This window comes from Pyrus communis, chromosome 7 (assembly GCF_963583255.1).
Source record: "Pyrus communis chromosome 7, drPyrComm1.1, whole genome shotgun sequence".
NCBI classification, from domain to species: Eukaryota; Viridiplantae; Streptophyta; class Magnoliopsida; order Rosales; family Rosaceae; genus Pyrus; species Pyrus communis.
This window is the reverse complement of record NC_084809.1, coordinates 11,278,282-11,297,244: the sequence shown is the minus strand read 5'-3', so window position 1 is coordinate 11,297,244 and position 18,963 is coordinate 11,278,282. Positions and strand designations below refer to the sequence as shown.

At 37.7% G+C, this 18,963-nt stretch overlaps 2 protein-coding genes and 1 non-coding gene across 3 annotated transcripts; 2 read left to right on the top strand and 1 right to left on the bottom strand.

Moving 5' to 3' along the window:
- Nucleotides 1-6,693: 6,693 nt before the first annotated feature.
- LOC137741212 (small nucleolar RNA R71) lies at nucleotides 6,694-6,800 on the bottom strand. Its single transcript, XR_011069242.1, has one exon. It is a non-coding gene; the product is annotated as a small nucleolar RNA R71 (small nucleolar RNA).
- A 1,027-nt stretch (nucleotides 6,801-7,827) lies between these two features.
- LOC137740551 (uncharacterized) lies at nucleotides 7,828-8,991 on the top strand. The gene has a single exon (XM_068480393.1). It carries the CDS (start codon nucleotides 7,828-7,830, stop codon nucleotides 8,989-8,991), a length of 1,164 nt encoding a protein of 387 aa, XP_068336494.1.
- Nucleotides 8,992-11,152: 2,161 nt separating this feature from the next.
- Nucleotides 11,153-11,488, top strand: LOC137740550 (uncharacterized). Its single transcript, XM_068480392.1, has one exon. The coding sequence runs from the start codon at nucleotides 11,153-11,155 to the stop codon at nucleotides 11,486-11,488; it is 336 nt and encodes a 111-aa protein (XP_068336493.1).
- The last annotated feature ends 7,475 nt before the right edge of the window (nucleotides 11,489-18,963 follow it).

Below are 18,963 nucleotides of genomic sequence, written 5' to 3'. Positions count from 1 at the left end.
ATTAGCCGTATACATGGTCAAATGTGGCATTACTTGGTTACCAACAATAACCACGTTTTGGTCTAGAGTTATCTCTTTTTTGGCGACCTAGTTACCTGAATACTAGATCGAGTTGACATATAAACTTGGTTAATAAGAATCAACTAGTTCTTTGTCTAGAGTAATTGCTTTTCCAAATATGTTGCCAGGTCAGAAACAACGAAACTCAATACTTTGTTGCTACATGCGCTGTATTGAATTCAATATTTGCCAATTTCGTGTAATAGTCATTGATGTGGATAATAAAGAAAGAAAGCTGAACTTCATTGTATTTAGAAACAATTATGAATTGAATAGTTATGAATAAGAGGTTTTTTCGCGATTACATCATACTAATCTCACAATGAGATTAGATAAAGAACAATATATATATATATATATATAGTGTGTGTGTGTATATATATATATATATATATATATATATATATATATATATATATAAAATAATGGACACCCGGCATCTTCAGCTGAAAAGGGTAGATTTTTGGTACTCACTTGAAGCTTCATCAATCTCTTGTTGTTGTGAAGATTTATTTCAATTTACGAACACCTCGGCACTTCTCCTCTGTCTCACAACCTCTGCTATAAGGACTAGATGGTGGCGGCAGGCAACGTGACTCCCTACAATGAACAGGCTTATCCTGCCTTACGGCTGGATAACCAATGGACTTTGTACTCACTGTTTCGATGCAAACTGAGCACACCAAGACAGCAACGATGCAAAGTGTAAACGTCTTGGACATGGCCATTTCTTCAGAACAAATTTTAAATGGTTCAACTTGGTCTCTATAGAGATTAGTTAGATAATGAAGACTGTGGGAGATCAGATATGATTTGGAAGAGGTGATGATGTCATGGATTTGAGAAATTCCCTATTTATTGTGATGGCATTTGGCAATTTTAGGCAATATTTGTTGTAATTTTGTTTATTCATTGTTGGTTTAATGTCATTGTGACAACTTGTTTTATAACTCAAAATTTCTATATATGGTTTTCAACAACACAACAGCTCCGGATTGAAGGGTGAAGCTAGAAATTTGTTTCGCATTTGAACCGGGTTCTTCGTTTTGTAAAAAAGATACAGTTGTCGAATGCTTTTTATTTATTTAAGAAATTTAAAACAAAAATGAACAAATGGGTGTCCAAAGTTAAATTAAGGGATAGCAAGAAGATATTGAAGAAACAAAGTTTCCATGTCACTACATTGATTACCAACTTTTCATATCTTTGCAGTTGCAAACTTAAGGTCATAGTAGACCAGAACATATCTTATGATGTTTATCTTCTACCACATAATTTCAATGCTTCGTAGCTTGATCATACAAAATATTTAAGCAAGTATTAGTGAAGCACAATTAAGGGTTAGGAAAATCCACTATGTTCAATGCCTCCTCCGTTGCCAATGTCCTTCCATTTCTGATAAGAAAAATACACACATCCAAAACACACACCATTAGGTGGATGAAACAAGGAACCCGCAAATTGGTAACATGTTTTAAGGAATGTCATGGATCCTCATTCAGACAATGTGGTATATATGGGTATATTTGTCGCACAATTTAAAAGTATTGAACTCAATCAACAGTTACTCATAAAATTTGAAAATCTCATGTATAGGAACTAGTTAAAATTTGACTTTCAACTTAGAAGTATGATTGTTCTGAAACAAGAACATTGAACTAAACCTTACAGTTTGTATGTTTTTTCCCTCAAAGTTCTACTAGTGTCACAAATTTGTTTGGATAAGCAGCTAAACTGGTTAAGGTGAAGCTGCACGTAGCATATATATTGTTGCCCGATATCCAGTTGATCATTTCAGCACTGTTAAAACCTTAAATGGTGACAAACTAACGAGGACACAAATTTGTTGGCCTTCCAAGATTGTAGTAGATGACCACCTATTTCCATTCTGCTAGTTTCATTTGTAGAAATCTGTCTCCACTGATGTAGCAAAGTTACATGTTAAAAAGGCAATGTTAAGATTTTCTATTTTGAATTGTTTGCAACATATTTATGTGTTCATGTATAAACCAGTTATCCTGTTATTGTAATAGACATGCTCTGATAGTAGCTATTTTAGCGTACATTTGTAGCTTTCACATATCTACTGGTTACAAAGATCAATCTGTCCCATGAATTTCTGATAAGAGTATGTGTCCATGATCATTTTTTACAAATTAGAGTGATGTGTTTAACGCATTTCTTTACAAAATCGCTGACCACTTGGTCAACGAAGAATTAGTCTTCCAAGAACTATCATCATTTGATGAATGAAGAAATAAGATTGTGCATTATAATCACATCATATTTACAAAATAGTTAGATGAAGAACTATATAGTGAAAATGTACATAATGTTAATGTCTTGAAGATCATTATCTCTTGTGTTTCGGAAGACTTATTCTAATTTAAGACCAGCTACGTACCTGTTCTCCCCCTCACAATCATTGTATATGAGTTCGATGATGAAGCATGCATCGTCACCCCTTGCAACGAAAAGCCTGGTCGTGATCCATGGGCAGATATTTTGAGAATTTTTGTATTCGTCGTTTTAATGCAAACAGAGCACAACAATTGAGCAACGACGCAAAGGGTAAATGTGTTGGACATGGCCATTTGAACTTTGGAACAGTTAAGATAACTAGAGGACAATGGGGATTATCAAACAGGATTCGAAGATATTGAATACATCATTGGATTAAGAAATGATAAATGAAATGAAAATCCTAACAACCTGCTAGCTCTTTGGTGCACACACCAATATGAAAAATAATAACATTTGATTTGCAAATTGTTCAAATTGCTCAAAACGAACAAGATGACCCAATTACTCGTATACATGGTCAAATATGGCATTACCTGGTTACCAACAATCATCTAGTTCTTGTCTAGAGTTATCTCTCTTTGGGCTTTGGCGACCTAGTTACCTGAATATGAGATCGAATTGACATATAAACTTGGTTAATAAGAATCAACTAGTTCTTAGCCTAGAGTTAGAAACAACGAAACTTAATAGTTTTTCGCTACACGCATTGTATTGAATTCAATATTTGCCAGATTCGTGTAACAGTCAGTGATGCGGATAATAAAAGAAGGAAGCTGAACTTGATTGTATTTAGAAAGATTTTGGGACAGTAGTTGCTGGATCTGAGGAGGTGGAGCTTGCAATCGTACAAGTTCTTGAAAAGATTGAACGCTTCATACTGCGGGTAATTTATATTTACTACTTAATTTCAGTATGAATGAAATAAATCATTGAATAATTGTACGTACTTGCAAAAATTTTGGTCCTTTTTTATGTAATAAATTGGAACTATACATAGGTATCTGAGTTTCTGGAATCAGGGAAGACGACTTTTTAGAATATTAGCAATGAGTTTGAAGAGCGCATGATTCTGTGAGTTGCAAAAACTAACTTTATTTTCTGTTGAATTTGTAATATATGTTTGGGATTTTGGACGATTGAAATTTTTGGTACAACTACACTTACAGGTGCACAAGGAACAAATTGAGAAATGGTAGGAAGAAAGAATACGCATTTGAAATCATATTTCATAAAATAGATCGATGGAATGATTTAAAAGTACTGTTTAGCAGAAAACATATTTTATAAGATAGTCTGCTAACTTGTGGGATTTCTGGGTAAACTTCAATGAGCCATAGCTTGCTCAAATCTCAACCAAATTCGACAATCCTTATGTCATAATGGAGCTAGAGAAGAGGAGAACAATATCTACAGAAGAGGAGAACAGTCTTCTACCTGTTTGGAGTCCAAGAAATGGCCGGAGATGACCTGAAATTGGACGAAAAACTCGGCCCTCGTCGGATCATCTTATTTCCACGTTATGGGTTCGTTTTCGACGAAACGAAGCTCACAAATAAGTTAGTAGTAGTGAGTAAATGAATGTAAAGGTGGTTTGCTGCTTAACTCGCCAAAGTTCGAGGTGATGGTTGTGTTACGTTTTCACGGGAGAAAGGGAGAGAAAGAGAAACAAGAAAAGAGAGGACTGAGACCGAGTGAGGGAGAGAAAGAACCAGAAGAAGAGAGAAAGATGTGGGTCCCTCCACCATGCAACGTTACCTCGTGCATTACTTATCACATTTTCATGTTAACTTCCCCTAAGTTGTGTTAAGAAATTGGTCTTAAAAGAGGCTTATTACTTTCTTTTTCTCTGTTTCAGCCAATCTGCGCATACATGACGTTTTTGGTGATAATTCAATTTGTCGGAGAAGTTTTGATGCGAGGCCAATTGGAGAAGAAGCTAAGAGGAGGAAAATCTTTGTGTCCAAATTTCGTAATTTTTCATAGAGCCAAACATTCCAGTTTTGCAAATCAATCTCGCAGAAGTAACTTTCCCGTCAGAACTGCGCAGCTGTGGGAGAATGAAGATTTGGAGGCTTTTGCGATTTTTACTAGTGCCCTGCAATATATGCTTGGAAAGATGAGAGATCAAGCTACGTTTCCTATATTTTTACAGAATTTTCCAGCAGGGAAATCGACTCCAAATCTGGCGTGTAAATCAGATGCCATGTTTCCCAAGTCAAGAAGGATTCTTTCCTAGTTTGTGTCATTAATTAGTTCTTTAGGAGTTTGTTTTCTTTTAGGATAGTTTTTATCAGACTTTTGAGGGTTTCACTAGAATAAATAGAGGGCCTTAGGCTATCTAAAGGGAGGAAATACACAAAAGAGAGGATTATTCGAAAGTGAAGGAGAAAAGCTTAGCGTGCTCTTACCATTTTTTTTCCGGGTTTATTTCTTTTATGACTTCTTTTGTGATTTTTATTATGACTATGTGTAACTAAATTACTTTTCTAAGGTTTATGATGAAGCCATGACATGATTATTCCCGAAGTATTTTGTTGATTATTATTCGATTACATGCCATGTTTAGTTCTTAATTTTTGTGCTTAGTCTGATCTAGTTTCGAATGTTCTTGTGACTGGCCATCATTGTGAACTTGTTTCTAGATATTTAGATAAATCTGAGAGGATAACCAATATCAATTAGGTTTATTGGAACTAAGAATAAGAAGGGTGGACAAACTAGTGAGGATGACCAATATCAAACTAGTCCTACTTGGTTGACATTATTCTTCAGTGCTTAATGGGTTTTTATGTGTTTAACTGTATGCCTAACCAATAGGTATAGTTATCACATATAGACACACAAGTTGATACCTGACCAAGGATTAATTCATATATTAGAAAGAACAACCTTAAATATTGGCATGGTAATTGGATAGTAATCGGCTTGAAGAAAAGGGAATAGGATTGTTATTGGTGGATTCATGACCTTAGGCTTCCATCACATTAATTTCTTTTAAACTACATTCGTTGTGTGTTTTTGGTTATTCATATTCTTGGTTTAATTTTAAGCTGGAGTTTTAATTATTTTTCATAATCAATTAATCAATCATTTGTTTCGTAGTCAAGTTTCTCGTAATCAACTGGTTGAATTGGTGTTAAAAGAAATCCATGTGGGATCGACCTCGTATTTGCAAATATTTCTACAATTGATTCATGCGCTTGCGAGTTTAATTTGGTTTAAATTAATCTATTATTTATGTTAGTTTAAATACACATCATGTTTTTGGCGCTGTTACCAGGGATTGCCCCTTAATCCCAACTCAGCTTGTTGATTACACTTTACTTAATTGATTTTATTTTATTTTATTTTTACCTTTGTTTCTGTTCTTTATCTTGTTTTTATTTTCGTATTAAAAAAAAAAAATTCGCTGATCGCATAAATCTTTAATTGTCAATTAGACTTTTCCTTGTTTGACTATTAGTGTTCGGTTATCATTGTTTCGTAGCTACCTTCTTCTTTTGGCTTTTAGTTTTCCTATACCACTCCGAGTCTTCTAGTCTTCCAATTGGAATTTTGTTTCTACCATTAACCAACATCGGTTTCTTACTAGCTTGGCCAAGTCTTTTCATTCTCCTTTAGCTAGTTGGAGTCAGTTTGTTTGTGGTGTAATCCGTGGGTTATTAGGAATTGGACTTCTCTGGTTCGCTTTTTCTTTGTGTTCATTCAAATTAATCGCTGTTTGTATTAATCATCATCAGTTCTACTGCAGCGCATTCGCAAGCATATTACTGAAATTATTCTTTGGTTCCTTGCTGGTGAATGATTGATACTCGTTCCTCAGAAAGTCAGCTTGTGGAATTCGAACCAGAAATTGAACAAAAGCTCAAGCAAATTCACAAAGAACAAGGGGAACAAAGAGAAGAGAAGGCTAAGGAGAAGAGCAAACAGGAAGAGATGGCTGCGAACGGCAATAACGATGGTGCACCTCGAACCATTCAAGATTTCTCTATGCCGCAATTTTCTTCTCGACAATCATGCATAATTTATCCTCAACTTGATGCTACTTCTTCTTATGAGATCAAAGATTATGTTATTAACTTGTTGCCCAAGTTTTCTGGTGATGAGAATCAAGATGCTAGTGAACATGTAGATAACTTTCTGGATATTTGTGGGACACAGAACATTAAAGGCGTCTCTGATGAGTTCATTCACCTAAAGCTTTTCCCCTTCTCTCTCACGGGTGATGCTAGAACCTGGTTCAAGACTTTGCCAGCGAGATCAATTACCTCTTGGACTCAACTTTCTAGTAAGTTCATTCAAAAATTTTACACTCAATCTAGAACTCAGAGGTTGAGGGATCACATATTTCACTTTAGGCAGAACAAGGGAGAACCACTTTTTCAAGCATGGCAGAGATTTAAAGCTTTGATAATTAGTTGTCCACACCATCAGTTTTTACCATGGCAACTAATTTTATACTTTTACCAACACTTGAGTGATGAATGTCGTCATAGATTGGATGCCACAGCTGATGGTAATATATTGGGTAAAGAACCAGAGCAAGTTACTACTATCATTGAGAATGTTGTTGCAAATTCATCACAATGGGATAGTAGAGAGTTAAATCGGAATTCTGCATATGAAGTAAGTTCATCTAATGAGGTGGTTGCATTGTCAAGGAAATTAGATGCTGTGGTGACTATGTTATCCAAGAATGCAGAACCGTGTGGGATTTGTGCCGCTCAGACCCATCCTACTCATCTTTGTCCTCATAGTGGTACTTGTCCAGAAGTTGCAAAGGCTCCGTCAAAGAAACTATCCATTCTCAAATACTTATAATCCAGGATGGAGAGAGCATCCTAATTTAGCTTGGAAGAATAATTTTAACCAAGGATCCAAGCCATGGCAACAAGGAGCAACGCTTATAGAACCCAAGAAACTTTCTTGGGAAGAAGCTATTGCTCAGATGGTTCAAGCTAATACGCAATATTAACAAACCACCTCTCAAGTTTTGCAAGCTCTCCAACAAGGGCTGCAAGTATATAGTCAAGCCATCGGCAAATTGGAAGCACAAGTCAGTCAAATCACTACAGCAATGAGTGAAAGAGAACCGGGGCTTTTTCCAAGTCAACCCGAAGCTAATCCACGAGGCAAGGATCAAGTTAATGCCATTATAACATTGAGGAGTGGTAAACCTTATGATATAAGGGAAGAAAGTGCAGAACCAAAGGACCAAGAAGAGAATGACAAAGAAGCAGCTCCACTACCTTCTTCACCACTCGCTGCACCTACTCATGCTCCAAAGTTGAAGAATTATGATCCTCCGATGTCTTTCCCGCAGTGATTTCAGAGGCAGAGAAATGACAAGCATATGTTAGATATATTGGAGCAATTTAAAAAGGTTTAAATCAACATTCCATTACTCAATGCTATAGCGCAAATTCCATCGTACGCAAAATTTTTGAAGGTCTCTGCACAAACATGAGGAATTTTACAGACCATGAGAAGATTGAGCTTACAAATTGTTGCAGTGAGGTTTTGATCACAAAGATGCCTCCAAAATTACAAGATCTAGGGAGTTTCACTATCCCATGTGTTTTTGGTGATTTTAAATTTAATAAAGCTTTCGTAGACCTTGGTTCCAGTGTTAATCTCATGCCATTTTCTATTTATGAACAGCTAGGTATTGGAGAGCTAGGAAGAACATCCATCTCTTTGCAATTGGCTGATCAATCAGTGACTTATCCCAAAGGCCTTGTTGAGGACGTTTTGATCAAAGTAGACAAATTCATATTGCCAGCAGATTTCCTTGTGCTTGACATGAAGGAAGACCAAAACATTCCTATTTTACTTGGTCGTCCTTTCCTTGCAACCGCTGGAGCTTTAATTGATGTCAAAGCAGGCACACTCAAGCTGCAAGTTCAAGAAGAATCCATAGAATTCAAGATGTTTGAAGCACTTAAGTTACCAGCCGAAATAGAAGAGTGCAGCAGCATCGAGCTGATCGCTCCCATTGACAATGCCAACTTCTTGGAGAATGTCTTGGCAGATTTATTGAAGACATGTATTGAATATCCAGAGTTAAATATTGAAGGAGAGGCATCCATGGACATAATTGCAGCCCTAAATTCGTTCCCCATTCATACACCAAAATGGCAGCAAGCATGGGAGCCTCTAGGACCAGCGTTACCACATATATTGCCATCCATTGAGCAATCTCCTGAATTGGAACTCAAGTTGCTACCTGAGCACTTAAAGTACGTTTTTCTTGGTGAATCCAAGACACTTCCAGTGATCATTGCAGCTGACCTAAGTAATTACGAAGAAGAGCAGCTGTTACATGTGCTAAAAGAGTATAAAACGGTTTTGGGAACGACTATTGCGGATATCAAAGGCATAAGCCCAACCATGTGTATGCACCGAATATTTTTGGAGGAGAATTCCAAGCCAACCATAGAAGCACAGCGAAGATTAAATCCCAACATGAAGGAGGTTGTGCGTAAAGAAATTTTGAAGCTCTTAGACGTTGGTGTGATCTACCCAATTTCGAATAGCAAGTGGATTAGTCCAATTCAAGTAGTTCCAAAGAAAATTGGAATCACCGTGGTCAAGAATGAAGACAATGAATTGGTACCAATGAGGTAGACAACTGGATGGAGAGTGTGCACTGACTATCGCAAATTGAACTCTTCTACTCGCAAGGATCACGTCCTTCACCTTTTATTGATCAAATGCTTGAAAGGTTAACATGTCACTCACATTATTGTTTTCTTGATGGTTACTCAGGTTATAATCAAATTGCAATTGCTCCAGAGGACCAAGAGAAGACAACTTTCACATGCTCCTATGGAACCTTTGCATATAGACACATGCCATTCGGTTTATGCATTGCTCCAGCCACATTCCAACGGTGCATGATAAGTATTTTTTTTTTTTATATGGTTGAAAGAATTATTGAAGTCTTTATGGATGATTTCTCTGTTTATGGTTCTTCTTTTGATCATTGTTTGGCGAATTTGAAATTGGTGTTGGAAAGGTGTAAGGAAACTAACCTTGTTTTGAATTGGGAGAAATGTCAGTTTATGGTTAAACAGGGAATTGTGTTAGGCCACTTAATATCGACCAAGAGAATTGAAGTTGACAAGGCAAAGATCGATTTGATAGCTAAATTACCGCCCTCTACATCTGTGAAGGGAGTGAGGTCTCTCCTTGGACATGCCCGATTTTATTGACGCTTCATCAAAGACTTTTCCAAGATTAGTCATCCGTTGTGCAATCTTCTTGCCAAAGATACTCCATTTGATTTTAATATTGATTTTTTACATGCTTTTAATTTTTTGAAACAACTTCTCACTTCTGCACCTATTATCACAGCTCTGAATTGGAGCTTGCCTTTTGAACTAATGTGTGATGCTAGTGATTATGCAGCGGGTGCTGTTTTAGGACAAAGAAAATAGAAGCTTCCTCATGTCATCTACTACGCAAGTCGAACTTTGAATGATGCGCAATTGAACTACACCACCACAAAGAAAAAGATGCTCGTTGTAGTCTTTGCTTTGGAGAAGTTTCGATCGTATCTCATTGGCTCAAAAGTGATTGTATACATTGATCATGGAGCACTCAAGTACCTATTGGCGAAAAAAGATGCAAAACCTCGACTTATCCGGTGGGTGTTGCTCCTGCAAGAATTTGATTTGGACATTTGAGACAAGAAATGAGCTGAGAATGTAGTAGCACATCACTTATCTCACCTTCCACATGTCCAAGATGAAGAAGAGGACGTGCTGCCCTTAAATGACAATTTTCCAGATGAACAACTTTATGCCATCAAGGATGTTGTCCCTTGGTATGCAGACATCGCCAATTATCTTGTTCGTGGAGTCCTACCCCCTGATGTGAGCACTCAACAAAGAAAGAAGTTTCTCTCTACAGTGAAGTTTTATTTCTGGGACGATCCATATCTCTACAAATATTGCTCAGATCAAGTGATACGACGCTGCGTGCCTGCTCTGGAATAAGAAAGCATTCTGAAATTTTGCCATAGTTACACATGTGGAGGACACTTTGGGCCAAGTAAGACAGCTACTAAGGTTCTACAAAGTGGATTTTTCTGGCCTACACTCTTCAAGGATGCATATTTGTTTTGCTTTACATGTGATCGGTGTCAACGGTTAGGCAACATATCAAAGAAAAATGAGATGCCGCATCAGAGTTTATTGGTTGTGGAGCTCTTTGACGTATGGGGAATCAATTTTATGGGTCCCTTTCCCTCTTCATTCAACAACCAATACATCCTTGTCGCTGTAGATTACGTATCCAAGTGGGTAGAAGCTATTGATGCCCCAACTAATGATCATAAAGTGGTGCTGCATTTTCTGCAAGGTACCATTTTTCCCAGGTTTGGCACACCTCGAGTGATTATTAGTGATGGCGGTCCACACTTTCACAACAAAGCCATTGCTACCCTTATGGTGAAATACAACATTAATCATCGTGTTGCTACTCCGTATCATCCACAAACAAGTGGGCAAGTTGGGATTTCAAATTGAGAGATCAAGAAGATTTTAGAAACAACGATAAATGCATCGCGCAAAGACTAGTCTCTCAAGCTTAATGATGCCTTAAGGGCGTATAGGACAGCGTATAAAACACCTATTGGAATGTTTCCTTTCCATTTGGTGTATGACAAGGCTTGTCATCTTCCTGTCGAATTGGAGCATAGATCTTATTGGGCTATCAAGAGGTTGAACTTTGATTACCAAGCTATAGGAGAGAAGAGAAAGCTTCAGTTGAATGAGCTTGAAGAATGGCAAACGAGGCTTACGAAAATGCCAAAATCTACAAGGAACGCACCAAAAAGTTTCATGACAAAGCCATTGTTCGAAGGGAGTTTGTACTTGGTCAGAAAGTCTTGCTCTACAACTCTAGACTTCGTCTTTTTCTAGGAAAACTGCATTCTAAGTGGATTGGTCCCTTTGAAGTCAATCAAGTTATGCCTCATGGTGCCATTGAAATAAAGAATTTGCAAAATGAAGAGTTGTTCAAGGTTAATGGGCACCGTCTCAAGCACTACTTGGATGCGACTTTATCAGAAATCAAAGAAGTTGCGTACTTTGTGGACCCATCATCTGTCACTCCTTAGACATCCGACATAGTCTAGCTCATGACTATAAAGAAGCGTTTCTTGGGAGGCAACCCAAGCTTTCTAAACTTTTCTTTTATTTTTGTAATTTTTCATTTTAGTTTATTTTTGTTGGAGTAAGTTTTAATTCCTTTCATGCTTGCAGGAATGGTGGTCTGCAATGAACCAGTTTGGGGGGAGTGCATTACAAAGCATGACGTCTCACGGTCAACATTGCTCATGCATGTTTCACTGAAAAATCCCGGGAAGTTTTCATACCCTACCTTTAAATGTGTTATTTGTTTTGTTTTCTTTGTTTTACACATTGAGGACAATGTCTGTTTCCAGTTTGGGAGAGGATGTCGATCTCTGTTTTTGTTTAGTGTTCAAGATGTCTATGTTTGCGTAAAACTGTATTAACTGGGAAAGAATTTGAACATTTTGTTTGCGTTGTGTTCTTCAATTTTTTGTCTTCTTTCCAGCCATATAAAGACTTTGAAAATCAGATTTTTCTGTCAAAAGTTATGATCAAATCTCTATCTGAAGGTCAAAATTGCCTATGGCATTATCATATTTGCACCGTGCTGTTTACAACCTCTGTTGGCATATGTTCTTTTCCTCTGTTTATTTGTTTTGCATTGTGTTTTTTATATTTAAGTTTTAATTCCATAAAAATAAAAAAATTGTCAAAAAAATAAAAAATAAAAAAGATTTTATTTTTCTTGAGTTGTTTTGTTAGACCTTCCATAAGTCAATGATAATAAGTTGCTTTCTTCTAGGTCACAAACTTATTTGAATTTGTTCATTTTATGTGAAAATTCAATTGTTTTATATGGTTAATCCGATTCTTACATGATCATTCTCAAATTTATTTTATACCAATAACCAATGTCAGTATGATTATCTCCTACTTAGAGAATTATATGTGGATTTTAAGTGAAAACTTATTGAACCCTTGTGAGATTTTGAGCCTCTTGTCTATTCTTTCTTGTGAGTTTCATGATAGCATTATCATTCGCTAGAACTTGCTTCAATATCTCTCAAGGCGAAATCCTAAGTCATGCAACACTAGGGAGATGATTTAGGCCATGTTTGGATTGTTTGAGCCTTTCTAACCAACCTTTTATGTTATATTATCCCTAGTTACCCTTTTGAAGCCAAACACTTAAGTCTTTTCTTTCATCACCCGCATTCATCCCTACCCATTTAGCCTATATTAGCCATTCCCTATAGCTTAAGGAATACCAAGGGGACGTCGATGAAAATAAGGTTGGGTTCTACAACAAAGATGTGGCGTTTACCGAGGTACCATGTGTAGTATTATCTTTATTTCCGAAAAGAAAGGAAAAAAAAGGAAGAAAAAAAGAGAAGAAAATAAAATAAAAATTGTCAAAGAAATGAGGAAATAAAAGTTTGAAATTGTTCCATCCTTACATCGTGAGTCCTGGATGCCAATAATAGAAGATCCAAGTTTCAATGAGGACTGACTGAAAGTATATTATGAAGATACTTTGGTATTTATTAAGCTTTAGTTTTTCCATATCCTTTCTTTGATAGCTCTTACCCTAGCCTATTGTTATAGCCCTTGTGAAGACCTTTGATCTTTGGTGTTGCATTGACTTACATTAGTGGAGAGTTGATATGAAGAGCAAGCTTATGGGGTTTTATACTGCTTATCATGATTTGAGTGAAACACTTTGCCCTTTAATGTGTGATTTCTTTGTGAGTGATATTCATGGTAGAGGATTTGAAGTGGAAGCTTTGGTTTGCATATACCTATCCGGGTTGAGTAAGTTGTATTGATATTGGCTATGTCACTCATTACACTTGAGAATGCTATGTAAGGCTTGGTTAATTTGATTTTGAAAAATGTTTAATTCTCTTAAGTTTGGTGACCGTCTCTAGATTGCTTTGAGCCAATCTGCTCATACAGGACGTTTTTGGTGATAATTCAATTTTCCAGAGGAGTTTTGATGCAAAGCCAATTGGAGAAGGAAGCTATGAGGAGGAAAATCTTTGTATCCAAATTTCATAATTTTTCATGAAGCCAAACATTCCAATTTTGCAAATCAATCTCTCAGAAGTAACTTTCCCGTTAGAACTGCGCAGCAGTGGGAGAATGAAGATTTGGAGGCTTTCCCGATTTTTACTAGTGGCGTGCAATATATTCTTGGAAAGATGAGAGATCAAGCTATGTCTCCCATATTTTTACAGAATTTTCTAGCAGGGAAATCGACTCCAAATCTGGCGTGTAAATCAGATGCCGTGTTTCCCAAGTCAAGAAGGATTCTTTCCTAGTTTGTGTCATTAATTATTTAGGAGTTTGTTTTCTTTTAGGATAGTTTTTATCAGACTTTTGAGGGTTTCACTAGAATAAATAGAGGGCCTTAGGCCATCTAAAGGGAGGAAATACACAAAAGAGAGGATTATTCAAAAGTGAAGGAGAAAAGCTAGTGTGCTCTTACCATTTTTTTTCCGGGTTTATTTCTTCTATGACTTCTTTTGTGATTTTTTTATTATGATTATGTGTAACTAAATTACTTTTCTAAGGTTTATGATGAAGCCATGACATGATTATTCCCGAAGTATTTTGTTGATTATTGTTTGATTACATGCCATGTTTAGTTCTTAATTTTTGTGCTTAATCTATTCTAGTTTCGAATGTTCTTGTGACTGGCCATCATTGTGAACTTGTTTCTAGATATTTAGATAAATCTGAGAGGATAACCAATATCAATTAGGTTTATTGGAATTAAGATTAAGAAGAGTATACAAACTAGTGAGGATAACCAATATCAAACTAGTCCTACTTGGTTGACATTATTCTTCAGTGCTTAATGGGTTTTTATGTGTTTAAGTGTATGCCTAACCAATAGGATATAGTTATCATGTATAGACACACGAGTTGATGCCTTACCAAGGATTAATTCATATATTAGAAAGAACAACCTTAAATATTGGCATGGTAATTGGATAGTAATCGGCTTGAAGAAAAGGGAATAAGATTGTTATTGGTGGACTCATGACCTTAGGCTTCCATCACATTAATTTCTTTTAAACTACATTTGTTTTGTGTTTTGGTTATTCATATTCTTGGTTTAATTTTAAGCTGAAGTTTTAATTATTTTTCATAATCAATTAATCGATCATTCGTTTCGTAGTTAAGTTTTACGTAATCAACTGGTTGAAGTGGTATTAAAAGCAATCCCTATCATCACAACTCACAAGACAAAAAGCAAGTTCACATCAAAGTGGGATGGACCTTACGTAATACAAGAGGTTTACACCAACGGCGCATACTTAATCATAGCGGAAGACGTCTTAAAGATTGGCCCCATCAATGGGAGATTCTTAAAGCGTTACTATCCCTAAACCAAACAAACAATGCTAATCGCCTGGATGAGGCTAAACTACACACGCAGCAATGCTCCTTGTTCTCACGAGCAAAGTGGGATGGACCTTACGTAATACAAGGGGTCTACACCAACGGCGCATACTTAATCATAGTGGAAGACGGCTTTAAGATTGGCCCCATCAATGGAAGATTCTTAAAGCGTTACTACCCCTAAACCAAACAAGCAATGCTCCTCGCCTGGATGAGTCTAAACTACACACGGCAACAATGCTCCTTGTTCTCACGAGCTTAAAAGGTGAGACACAATGCTCCTCGCCTACACGAGCCTAAACTACACACAGCAACAATGCTCCTTGTTTGCACGAGCTTAGAAGGCGACACTCAATGCTGCTTATTTTGCACAAGCTTAAAAGGCAACACTCAATGCTTCTCGCCTGCATAAGCCTAAACTGCACATGGCACAATACTTCTTGTTCGCACTTAAAAAGCGACACTCGATGCTCCTTGTTTGCACGAGCTTAAAAGGCAACACCCAATGCTCCTTGTTCGCACGAGCTTAAAGGCAACACTCAACGCTCTTGGCCCATAAGAGCATAAACTGTGTACGAAAAAATCACCATCAAAACCGTCAAAATTCATCACTCTTCTGAACTACGTCATGACTTGATCCTTCCTCAATCAAAGGTCCATAGGCAACTTGAAACTTCAAAACTTCAAGTACAGTCACATCATCAACAAAGACACAAATACTTTGAAGAATAAAGAGCAAATTCAAGAATGTGAATACTTATTTCTTTAAAGGAAGAATTCGGCTACAAAGCCGTATTACAAAATGAGCAACAAAACAAACAAGGCAACATAAGCATAAGAGTGGGCCAGCAAGAAAGAAAAAATTGCTTCACTAAAGCAAAAGACATGCGAGACAAACTTCATGAGCGTTAAAGGATGACAATGACAAAGTCACAACGATGAAAAGAAATCAACCACAAAACTTGAGCAGCATGGCAAAGAGGGCAGCTACAAGACAGTCTTTCAAAGCATGCTACAGTAGCAAAGAAAACCAAAATGTTATGCAATCGCACTACGTAACCCCACAACGATTACGCAAGTAGTTTCTTACACTGCACGCCAACGTCACCACCGAGGGAAAATGTAACATCCCACATCGCCCAGGGAAATGGATCATGTAAGCCTTATATGTATATTCTTATCTCTACCTAGCACGATGCCTTTTGGGAGCTCACTGGCTTCAGGTTCCATCTGAACTCTGAAGTTAAGCGAGTTCGAGCGAGAACATTCCTAGGATGGGTGACCCACTGGGAAGTTCTCGTGTGAGTTCCCAGAAACAAAACTATGAGGGCGGGGTCAGGGCCCAAAGCAGACAATATCGTGCTACGGTGGAGTTAAGCCAGGGATGTGATGGGGGCTCGGGCCGGGATGTGACAGAAAACTGTGACCAAAAGGCACTACACAGCGCAACCCCACTGCAGTCTTTTGCATAGCACCATACAGTAAAAAGTGACATACTACAACAAGCTCCAAGCAAGCAGCCCATGGTAGCAACAGCAGCAACACACAAGGCACAATAGCAAAGACAATGCATAGCAAGGAATTGTGAAAAAAAAATACACACCCAATTGTCCTATAAGTAGGGGTCAATTGCTTCCTAATGCTATTAGGGAGAGTACATACCAAATAGAAAAAGGAAAATCAAAAGAAGGAAGTACATTCTAACCAAAAGAAGGAAGCAAATTCCAAGCAAAAAATGGCAAGTTTCACCTAATCTGCGCAAGCAAGACGTTTTTGGTGATAATTCGACTTTCCGGAGGATTTTTGATACAAGGCCATTTGGAGAAGGAAGCTAAGAGGCTGATGATCGTTTTGTCCAAATTTCATAATTTTCCCTAAAGCCAAACGTTCCACTTTTCAAAGTTAATCCTGCAAAAGTTATTTTCCCGTCAAAACTGTGCAGCTGTGGGAAAATGATGAGTTGAAGGCTTTCCTGATTTTTTCTAGTGGTGTGCGATATATGCCTAAAAAGATAAAAGATAAAGCTACGTTTCCCATATTTTTAAAGAATTTTCCAGAAGAGAAATCGACCTCAAACTTGGCATGCAAGTCAGATGACGTGTTTCCCAAACCAAGGACAAATCTTCAAGTTTCCCAAAACAAGGAGAAAAATACCCTCCTTGCCATGAAAAAAAGAAAGGGGAAAGAAAAATACCCCTTGGCCAAAAAAAAAAAGAAAAGAGGAAATTAAAAAAAAAAATGCAAATCCTACTTACCCAAGGACAAGCATTAAATCTTTCCAAAACCTTGAAGGAAATCACCAAAACTTTCCAACACTTTAAAGGAAATCACCCTCATTACCAAAATTGAAGGAGGTTCCTACCTAAGGAAGGAAAAACTTATTTTTCCTTCAATCACAAGGAAAAAAATTCGAAATACTCCAAATGTATTTTGTCAAAATTATGGAAAATCAATATGCACAATAAGCATGTGCCGATTTATCCATTGTCAAAATTTTATTTCTTTCATGATCAAGCCTCTATGGCCCTTGAAGAAAAGTTTCATTTTCACTCAAGATCAAGCCTCTACGGCCCTTGAAGACAATTCTCATTTCATTCAAGAAATATGCCTCTACGGCCCTTAAAGAAATGTTTCGTCAAAGAAATACGCCTCAACGGCCCTTGATGAAATTCAACACTTCAATTCAAGACCAAGCCTCAATGGCCCTTAAAGAAATGTTTCGTTCAAGAAATACGCCTCAACGACCCTTGACGAAATTCATCATGTCAATTCAAGAAATACGCCTCTATGGCCCTTGAAGAAGCAAGCTAATTCAAGATCAAGTCTCAACGACCCTCGAGTTAGAACATTCACATTGCAGGACTTCAAAACACGTTTCCTACATGTGACAAGCACATGCCTACAACACACCTTGAAGTGGGGGCATTTGTAGTCTTGTAAATTTCGTTGTATACACATGATGCATCACAAAGCTTCACGTGGCATATGACTCATCACAAATGGATAAGTCATCAATGACATGTGGCACAAAACTCAACAAAAGGGGGAAGAAATCCTTTAAAATCAGCAAGGGGTCCAAAATCTCTCAAAACTGGAAAGAAAGCACAAGCATCTTCACAAAACAAGCAAGAATTGAAGATTGCTCACAAAATAGGCAACAAGGCCTATAAATTTTGGCCAATATGAGGAAGGTGGTTGAAATTAAGACACAAAACATGCCTAAATTCTCCTATGGACGAATCAAGGCACGAATCAAGGCCAAATCCATCCAAAGGCATGGCTTTGGAAGTCTATAAATACAAGGACCCAAGACACACAAAGGGGCCAAAAATTCTACAATCAAAATAACCTCAGCCAAATCTTTGAAGGCTAATACGCTGCCAAAGCTCTCTTCGAAGAACGTACAACCAAAGCCAAAGCTTTCTTTTGACCAAAGTTGTAGCTTTCCCTTGAAGAATCAACAAGCACTTATGCCGATTCCTTCAAGACTTTGTTGCAAGCTTAAAACTTGTAACGATGTCCGATTCAAGATCAATTCATCAAGACCCTTGAATCAACAAAATCTCACATCTACACCATCTTTGCCACAACTCTAAGGTGAAGACCATCCAAGCATAGTTTCAAGCTCAAAACTTGAAGCAATCATTCAATCGTTTGTTTAAGATCAAGTCATCATGACCCTTGGAACAAGAACCTACGCATCTACATCAAATTTTGTCACATCCCGGCCCGGGCGGATCACTTCCCGGGCTCACTCCACCACCGTAGCACGATATTGTCCGCTTTGGGCCCCGACCACACCCTCACGGTTTTGTTTTTGGGAACTCACACGAGAACTTCCCGATGGGTCACCCATCCTGGGAATGCTCTCGCGCGCTACTCGCTTAACTTCGGAGTTCCCATGGAACCCGAAGCCAGTGAGCTCCCAAAAGGCCTTGTGCTAGGTAGGGATGGGAATATACATTTAAGGATCGCTCCCCTGGGCGATGTGGGATGTCACAATCCACCCCCCTTAAGGGCCCGACGTCCTCGTCGGCACACACGCGACCAGGGTTAGGCTCTGATACCAAATTGTCACATCCCGGCCCGGGCGGATCACTTCCCGGGCTCA